General features: G+C 43.8%; 1 protein-coding gene across 9 annotated transcripts in view; it reads left to right on the forward strand.

Annotated features, from left to right (window-relative positions):
* Positions 1-9,582, forward strand: part of RTEL1 (regulator of telomere elongation helicase 1) — a 45,353-nt gene extending 35,771 nt beyond the window's left edge. For 5 of the 9 annotated variants that reach the window (XM_064673915.1, XM_064673906.1, XM_064673907.1 and 2 more), the window contains exons 32-36: positions 305-547; positions 1,900-2,073; positions 2,869-3,054; positions 3,559-3,662; positions 8,222-8,428. In XM_064673915.1, the coding sequence (XP_064529985.1) occupies positions 305-547; positions 1,900-2,073; positions 2,869-3,054; positions 3,559-3,662; positions 8,222-8,296 (782 nt within the window). In that variant the 3' untranslated portion in view covers positions 8,297-8,428. Of the gene's footprint in view, positions 1-304; positions 548-1,899; positions 2,074-2,868; positions 3,127-3,558; positions 3,663-8,221 lie in introns of those variants that run through there. The other 4 variants (XM_064673911.1, XM_064673913.1, XM_064673912.1 and 1 more) reach the window with 3 other exon arrangements.
* Positions 9,583-9,814: the final 232 nt, after the last annotated feature.

Here is a 9,814-nt window from a genome sequence, read left to right on the forward strand (position 1 = left end):
CACCTTTTGCTCATTCCTTAGCGACCTTCTGACACATTTCTCCATTTGAAAATATCAAAGAACTCCAGAAAATGCTAAAAGTGATCCCCAGAATTATTTTGCTCCATTCCCATTTCCAGGAGCAGATCTGGCTCTGCCAAGGCCATGCTGGAGGGAAGTGTGTGGCTGGGCAGGTGGGGTTGGCTTTCCCACTTTGAAGTAGTCCAGAAACCCCCTGTAGATGAAATGAGAAGTCAATATGATGGAGTGACCCGTTTGTCTCTGTTCCTCTTCAGGCTCTTCTCACGTGTTCTTTGTCTCTCAGGGCGGAATGCCAGTGGAGCTCCAAGGAAAGAGGCTGAAAGGCCTGCAGGCTCCAGGAAGGGCCATCACCAGGCCCTCAGGACTGCCTATCTCAGGGATGTGCAAAGGGCTCTGGACAAAAGCACTTACAGCCAGTTCCACGAAGCGCTGCTGACTTACAAGAGGACGGATAATTATGACGCGATGATCTCGGTGATCGCAGCCCTCACCACGGAGAGGCCACAGGACTTTCATCTCCTACAAAGTAAGGGATGGGGGGTTTTTTTAATCACTTTTATTTAGCTGGAAAGATGTTGGTGCTGTCATCTCGTGTGAGATCTCATCTTTCGGTTTAGCAATCCGGATAAATGGAGCAGCAGGAAAGATGCGTTCAATGTACGTCATTCAGAGAGCAAAAAATGTCAAGGTTATAAAATGTTGTTTCTGTCTGTTCAGATAGAAATTGTCCATTAAAAACGTTTGACAAGACCTCAGTAATTCCAGTCCTAACCTTCAGCTCTGCTAACTTCAGTCAGATGCTTTCATGACCATTTTTTCTCCTCAATTACTACTTCTTTAGGAAGAACAGTGCTGACTATTGAACTGACTCAATTTTGTTCTCATAGCCAAAGTGATTGCTATACTGGTGCTAAGCTCTTAGGTCACTTCCAGGTATTGGGGTAAGCAATCACACTTTGGGGTCGTTATTCTTTTACAGAGCTTTACCTGGAAATAGTTACGGATCTGTGTCACAGTTTTATTTTCTCTGAAGTGGCTTGTTTTATTTTCCTTTCATGAGTTTAATGATGGGAGGATTTAGGAAGCTGCAGGTTTTCAAAATTTGAAATTGGACTTTATTGTTTTAAGAAGAAGAGGAGGGGGGCTTGTGTGATGTGACACTTCAGTTCCACCTTCTCCCATGTCTCTGGGGTGAACTCCTCTGCAGGAAATTACACATTTGGTGTATGCTAGGAAATGCTGATGGAGTTTTGTTTTGTTGTCTTTAGGAAATAACAGTAAGTATTAATTGACCTTGAATAGATATCATAGTCTGCAAATTGCCAGAAAATATCTTTTTTCTGGTGCATTGACTAGTTGGATGAGTCTTGGCACAGTGAAGAGTGGGAGGGAAATGAATTGTGGGGTACTGAGTCATAACATCCCCTTGAGCACTTGTCTTACTGAGCAAGTATTTTGACCTCAGAGGACCTTGTGATAGAATTGTCTGTGCTTGGCAATAAATTAAAACTGGGGTTTTACAGAATCCGTGTGTATGTGTTGTGAATCCTTGTCAACCAAACAGTAGCAAGAAATTTCCTTTCTGAGAGTCTTTCCGGATACTGTGTCAGGTTGAAGTGCTGGGTTGTAGAGAACAGAAGAATTTCAAGGTAAGTGGGGTTGTTCTCCATACTGAGTACTCATCTGCCTTCCGGCAAGGAAAACCCCATAATCATAAAGACCATAAAAAAATCAAGTGTTACACCAAGCTGAAGATACTCTGGGGAATATGGCTGATATTGTTCAGCTTCCAAAGAATTTCTCCACTCCAAAGAAAGGAGTCTTCCGTGGTTGGACGTTGATTTTCATATGCATTTGACTGTGCTTTCCTTTGGCCAGGGTTTTACATGTTTGTGCGTCCTCACCACAAAGAGCAGTTCAAAGAGATGTGTGAGAGTTTGACTGGAATGGTCTGTGGTGAGGGGAAGAAGCAACTGCAGCAGCCAGTGCAAAGTGAAGGGAAACCCCTCAGCTTGGAGAGCTGGTGCACGAGAGGAAACAGCCACATACAAGGTTGGTAATGAACAATTGCCTGAAGTTTAGAATCTTATTTATTAATGATGACTAATGCTCAACAGCCTTAGAATCACAGAATGGTTTGGGTTGGAAGGGACCTTAAAGCTCATATCTCATCTCATCTCATTCCACCCCCTGCCATGGGCAGGGACAGCTTCCACTAGACCAGGTTGCTCCAAGTCCCATCTAACCTCACCTTGAACACTTCCAGGGATGGAGCAGGCACAGCTTTTCTGGGCAACCTGGGCCAGGGCCTCACCACCCTCACAGGGAAGAATTTCTTCCTAATACCTAATCTAATCCTACCCACTTTTAGTTTAAGGCCATTCCCTCTGTCCTGTCACTCCACGCCCCTGTGAAAAGTCCATCTCATGCACTGGAGCCTCTGTGCCCAAGGCATGTAAAGGAGGATCAAACACATTGGTTGTGTCCAAACTGGGTTAAAAATACCCCACCCAAACAGATGTAAGATAAAAGGTAACATGAGATGAGGAAGTGCAAGGAAACAATGAAGAAATTAGTTACAGTTTTGCCATCTTTAGACTGTGAAGTGTATTAAGGGTGAAGGCAGAATTTTTGCATCTAAATGGGGTGGGAGCAGGAGTGGATCCACTCTGTCTAGGAAGAATTTCCACAACACTAAAATGGCAAAAAAGTAGTTATTCAAATTTCTTTCTCTTCTTACACAATGACAACTTAGCTGAATTTACTGCTGGTTGTGTTCTGCAGAGTCTGTGTGTTGTGTTCTGCATGACACAAGTTTGTGTGCTGGTTTTCTCTTTTTATCCCCAGATGCTTCCACTTCTAAGATTGACGTGCCAGTGAAAATTCAGAGTAAGATTTCCTCGTTTTGCTTCAGCCAGAAAAATGAACTTGAGCTGCCAAAGACTGAAGTATCCAAAGGAACTGGTAATGTGAGAGCACCCTCAGACTCTGGAGTGGTGCCCATCTTTCCCCTGGATATGGAACCAGAGTGTGGTAGGTATAGCTGAGGTTTGGGGATGCCATTCTCCAATACTTGGGAATAAAGATAAGTTATAGAAATGAGAATTACACTGATGGCCTGTGAGATGAGTGGTTTGTGCCTGTATTTGCTCAAGTGCAACGTGGTTTAGCGTGGTTTGCTGAGCAGCATTTGTACTCTCTGCACCTTCCACGTGCTCTCAAAGTGCTTTGTTGTCTTTATCACAATGGTGCAATAGTTTCCCAGGAATTTACAGAATTTTTTCTCTACAACTTCCTGGTAAAGGAAGGATGTAATCTGAGTTTCTAAGTGGGATCTGAAGCACCGGGAGACTGAGTGACGTCTTGTGAGAGAAATTACGTAACAGGGCCAGGTATTGCACTGTTAAGGTGGTTATGGTCGTTGTTTTCTGGACTGCACTGGAGACGTGGATGCATAAGAATTTCACAGGTGATTACTGGATTTTAGTCATTTCCTCTTTCTTTTTCCCCCTCTCCCCATCCTCCCCTGTGTTCTAGGAAGATTCCACTGCTCTCACTGCAAATCTGAGGATGATGTGCCCTTTAAATGTCCATTATGTGACTTCACTTGCTGCAAAACATGCTGGGAGCAGTTCTTACAGGTTCTCTTGTTTACTGGTCTGATTTTTCCTGAAACTGCTGGAGAATTTTTGTGCTTTTCGTGAGAACCGTGTGAACAAGCCTAGAAACAGAATTTTGCTGTTTACAGAAAGAACACCCAAATCCCAATGGAAGATTTGTCCCCTGTTTCCTTATTTTCTGTGTTTTACGATGTGATTGGAAGCAGACCTCTGCTTTAAGCTGGGGATTTTACACATTTGCATCTTTCTGAGCTGCCTCCACGTGTTTTCCTGTCTAAAACTACAAAGGCAACAAGCTGTGGAGTCAGCTTGAAAAAAAATGTGTTGGTTTTTTGATGTGTTAACCGTTATTTTAATTTTTTTTCTGAATTATTTTCACCATTTTCCCCATCAAAATCCTACTGTAAAGCACTGTCATGAGATGAGGGAAATCAGGAACAGGCTTCCCAGGGAGGTGGTTGACTCACCACCCCTGAGGGGATTCAGGACGTGGCGACGTGGCACCAAAGGACGTGGTTTAACGGTGGCTTTGGCAACGCTGGGTCAGGCATTGGACGTGACGATCTTAAAGGGTCTTTCCCAGGCAAATGATTCCATGAATCTGTGGTTCTAAATTCCCACTCAAGTGTCTCCTGTGTCATCCTGTCTGTTGGTTTTCCCATCTGAGTAAGTTGGTGGTTGAAATTCTTTGGGCAAGAATTTGCACATGCACATGGTGCATGTGTTTGGGAGCATCTTACTCAACATTTGACGTGGCAGCCAGGGGTTAATAATCTGGGTTTGGAAGTCTGCTACAAGAGCTGAGGGGTTGCTGAACATTCAGTAGGCCTTGCTGATGAATATTTAATTTTTCCATTTTTGCCAAAGTGTAATGGGGATGAATATCTGACAGGCAGAATCCTCTGCTGCAGAAAGGGCCCCAACAAAATCACAACAAGAATTTTACTAGTGTGTGTTTATATTCTCTGCTGCTTGAGATTTGAGTTGATTAAGGACAGAATGGGCTCCCTAGGGAGTTATTTTTAGCATTTTAGCATCCCACAGTGTAGTTATGTTGTCTCAGCCCATTAATTTTGACCTTATAAATATCTGGGGAAAAACTCATTCCTTTTGCCAGTAAGATGGAACTTGTAGTTGTTGTTTCATCAGTTTAAGAATCCACAGGATTAGAACTATTGTATATTGAGCAATTGTACCACCCTCTTCTGTGGTTCTCATCTTGAAATTGGTCATTTTGAGGTCTGGATTTCTTCTTAATCCTCAAGTGAATGGGTGTTTTCATAGCTCATAGATAAATGACAACTTGCTCAGCCTAATTTTTTTTAATGACTCTTTTATCTGACTGACATGTCTTAGACCAGAGATTAGAGTAGTTTGACCTACTAGATTAGATTGTGTTTCAGACTCTGGTACTTGAGAGCATCCAGAGGAGGCAGCCAAGGTGGGAAAGGACTGGAAGGCACCTTCTAGGAGGGATGGCCGAGGACTCTGGGCTTGTCTAGTTTGGAGAAAGGAGACTGAGAGATGAGCTCATGGATCTCTGCAGCTTCCCAAGGAGGGGACATGGAGAGCTCTTCTCCCTGGGATCAGTGTCAGGATGCATGGGAATGGTTCAAAGCTCTATCAGGGAGATTCAGACTGGATATTAGGAAAGATTCTTTACCAAGAGGGTGACCAAACACTGGAATAAGCTTCCTAGAGAGGTGGTCATTTCCCCAGTGCCCTTTATGGTTTAACTTCTGTTGGACCCTGCAGTGGTCAGGCAGTTGGACTAGGGGATCACTGTAGGTCCCTTCCAACTGGAAGTGTTCCTTCTCTTCTATCCAGATATCCAGTGCAAAATCATATTTGAGGAAACGAGTCATTCCCTGTGTGTCATTTATTATTAATGATTTCAATCTTTGCCACTTACCTGAATAATCTTACTTATGACATACCTTTTTGGCTGTCTGTGTAGAGGAGTCTTAAGTGGCTCATGATATGATTCAAGTGTTGTTTGGCTAATGAAAAGTCAAATAAGAGGGTCATAGAATGGTTAATGTTGGAAGAGACCTTTAAGATCAAGTTCAACCTTCACCATTACTGTGTTCACCATTGAACCATGTCCTGGGGTGCCACATCCACATGACTTTTGAACATTGCCAGGGATGGTGACCCCATCACTTCCCCGGGCAGCCTGTTCCAGTGCTTTCCAACCCTTTCCACAGAGAAATTCTCCCTAATATCTAAACCTGTTGTAGATTAGGATATTACTTGGACTGATGCAGAAATGGTTCTCCCAGTGCTGAGTCAGAACTGTTCTCTGCTGATCATGGAGCTGAGAAGGAAGCACAGCCTCCTGGGAGAGCACAGGATTGCAGACAGGAAGACTATTCTGTGTTTCCCTGAAACCAGTCCCAGAGGAGCCACCTCCTAACACATCCATTCTTTGGGAGGTCAAACAGGCAATTGGCTCCATCCGTGACAGGGGTGTGTTTGGGACAGAGTTACCTTTACCAGCAGGAAATGAGCAACCACGTCTGAGCTCTGAGCTCCCATCAGATGGCATTAAGCTTTGTCAGCTCTGACTGGGCTGTGTTTGAAACTCCTTTTTGCTTTGCTAACAACTTACTCACTGTTTTTTCAGCTCAAAAGTCCCTTGGTGCAGATTGTCCCCTGAGGAAGTGACTAACAGCCTCATTCACAATGCAGGGTTTGCAAATTGTGATCTTTTCCAGTTTGTTGTTGTAGTGAAATACTGGTGGGGAGAGGCGGTGAATGGTTTTGGAAGCTTTTAGAAGCTTTTGGAGGAGCAGTCAGAATTCCCTGCAGCTGCAGGGGTATTAGGGGGATTAGTGCTGGAGCATGTTGGGTGATTCACTGTGCTGGGGAAACCTTGCAGAAACTGGGCCAGGGCACGCTGCTTTGGGGTGTAGCTTTTTCTCCAGAGCACTGTTGCTGCTTTCCAGTGTTTAAGTGCATCATTTATTCAAGCAGTTCTTCTAGAGAAAATGAGTTATCCTCATTTAGACTATCTGCAATATAGGCAAATAATACCAGATTTCACAGTTAGATTTTACACTTAAAACTGTCTTTGGCAAATCACTGTCTGCTGGGAGGTAAAGTGAGTTTTTCTCTCCCCATCCATTTATGGTATTTAAATTCATGTTTCTAGAACCAAAATCCTACTGCTAGAGCCTACCTTGCAGTCTGCACCCTTTCTTGCAATGACTTCACACTGACATGGCAGGGTTAGATTGGATATTAGGAAGAAATTCTTCCCTGGGGGGAGGCCCTGGCACAGGTTTCCCAGAGAAGCTGTGGCTGCCCTATTCCTGGAAGTGTTCAAAGCCAGGTTGGACAGGGCTTGGAGCAACCTGGGATAGTGGAAGATGTCCTTGCCCATGGCAGAGGGTTGGAACGAGATGGGCTTTAAGGTCCCTTCCAACCCAAACCATTCTGTGATTTTAATTATGAACTTGCACCCTGCAGGGAAGCTTGTGCAGTGCCACTGATGTAGGTGACCATCATTTTAGCCTCCTGAGGTGGCAGTCTTCTCCCAAAGAATAATTTTTTAAAAGACTTTTTATTTTTTTTACTGTCTCCCCTTTGAAGTAAGCAGAGCATTTTAGTTTTACCAGTAATTTGCAAGCTATGAAAAGAGCAGTTGGGATTCACGTGCAGGTCAAATGACTTTAAAATTGAAGATTAGGGAAGAAGCAAACTGAAACCTGAGTGGAGAAATGGTGCCTCACACGCCCTCGTGTCTCCTGCTGAGAAAGGTGTGGGGTGCTATGAAGAAATAAATGTGCTTGATTCCCCTACAAAGCTCTTGATCATGACCACATGTGCCACCCATGTTCGGGTATGTCCAGGACACTCGTCATTCCCATCAGCGCAGGAGGAAGCAGGGATTCAGGGAACTCATGAGCCACTTGAGGGGACTTTACTCAAAAGTACAGCTGTACTTCACAGCAGCTCTTGCAGCTCTGCATTTCCTTGTTCCTGTATTTTTAGTCGTCCAGATGTGTCATAGCTGTAAATTAACCTGAGACAACTGCTGTAAAGTTTGGTGCCACTTTGCTGGGAGGCTTTTTTCTCTTCTTTTTGCTACTGGCAGCAAAATAACTCCGTGGGAACACTGAGGATGCAAATGGCAGACAGGATATCTGGGGGACTGACCCGTGGGTAGTGTGGCTTGTGATTCACGTTGGACAAAATGTGATAGAGAAGTTTAATATCGTGGAATCATAGAATGGTTTGGCTTGGAAGGGACCTAAAAGCTCATCTCATTCCAACCCCCTTCCATGGACAGGAACACCTTCCACTATCACACATTGCTCCAAGCCCTGTCCAACCTGGCCTTGAACACTTCCAGGGATGGGGCATCCACAGCTTCTCTGGGCAACCTGTGGCAGGGCCTCACCACCCTCACAGGGTAGAATTTCTCTGTAAAGTCTAATCTAACCCTGCCCTCTTTCCATTTAAAACCACTGCCCCTTGTCCCATCACTGTCTGCCCACATAAAAATTCCCTCCATTTATGGTGTTTCCTCCATAAGAAATACATTATCCACGTGTTTTGTTCATTGCTTTCTACAGGTGGTGAGGAAGTGCCCCGAGTGCTGCAGTGACGTGAAGAGGAAGCGATTAATCCAGGTTTTCTTATGGGTATAATCCCACCCACAGGAAGGGCAACAAGCCCCCTGTGCCCAGCAGAAGGTGGTGGCTGTGCTCCAGCTCTGCCACTGAGCAGGAGCAGGATGGAGGTTCATGCAAACCCCTTTGATCTTTTCCTCTGGATTACGATGCACCAACACGTATCATTTTCCTACGGAGGGGGTCGAGTCTGAAAGGTCTTGCTGCAGGAAACAAAGCAGGACATTGTCTTCTGTTGGAACTAGGAAGGTTAACTTTTTACTTGTTTTAACCTGTGAATTCTCCTGTGGCCACTCTTAGGCTGAAATTTTATATCCTTAGGGGCATCTGTCATTTACATGCCCTTCAAGGAATACCAGACCCTGGGAAAACCCCAGGAACACTGTTACAGTGAAACTGAGCTGGCTAAGGAGGCCAGACTACCCATCCATACCACACCGGTGTTCCTGGAAGAGGTGATTCACATTCACTGGTGTTTGGCAGCAGCCACTGTCTCCAGTAGCAAAAGATACTGAAAGGATCATTTTTTACAGAAATTTTCCAATGGTGGATAGTGAGCAGAAGCTCCCTCTCATCTGTGCACCCCAGAGCCTTATTCCATCTTCCATTGTGCTGGGATTTTTTGAAATGTGCTTCTGAGGAGCCTTTATTCTCTGCTCAGTGCCAGTGTTTGTTTTCCAAGAAGAAAAAGGAACTAATCAATCTAAAACTTAAAAATATATCATGTTAGATGGGTTAAAAAAAAATTCCTTAATACTTCCACTCTCTGTGAGTAGTGGGTATAAGTGGTTAACCTGGAAAATTTTATCAATTTTAAATCTAACATAGCTGCTGTAAATAAGATGGTACATAAAACCATTCTGTTTTATTTGGGTTTGGTTTTATTTAAAAAAAAATGGTTTAGAAGAAATTACCAGATATAAAAAATACTGGGTATTGGGTCTCAATGGTCCTGGTAGGAACAAGTAGAAAGGTTAAAATCACCCTGTTGGTGATTTTCATATCAGTGGAATTTTTAAAATTTTATCCTAATAAAATTTTATTGTTAATAATTGAAAACCAAGTTGAATTTTAACAAAAGTTCTTATTTCCCTGGTTATAGAATTCAAAACTGGTGTCACCAAAGCAACTCCATACCTGAAATGTGCCTAATTTTATTTGTTGGTCAAGGGGTCGAACCTTCGCGAGTTGTGCCGAGTGCTTTTCATCATCCTTAGTTCTCCTTTGCTTTTTTAACAAGTAAAGCAACTCCTGCATTGTTAAAGAATTTTTTAAATAAATAAAAGATGCTCCCAGGGGCAGCAGATCAGGCTCATGTGTCATGTTTTGCCTTTTTGGGGTGATCTGGGTTTTCTGACTGGGGCAAAGTCCCTCAGCTGCTCCCAAGCAGGTCCCTGTCACTCCTTTTCAATGCCCATTTTTAATTCTGGATGTATTCCCCTGGCCAGGACGAGCAGGGGAAAGGGTGAGGCTGGGAGCAGTGAGTGGTAAAATGTCATTTATTGGTGGATAGTTCAGTGCCTGGTTTGCTCTGAA

The sequence above is a fragment of the Pseudopipra pipra genome, chromosome 17 (assembly GCF_036250125.1).
Source record: "Pseudopipra pipra isolate bDixPip1 chromosome 17, bDixPip1.hap1, whole genome shotgun sequence".
Taxonomy (NCBI): Eukaryota; Metazoa; Chordata; class Aves; order Passeriformes; family Pipridae; genus Pseudopipra; species Pseudopipra pipra.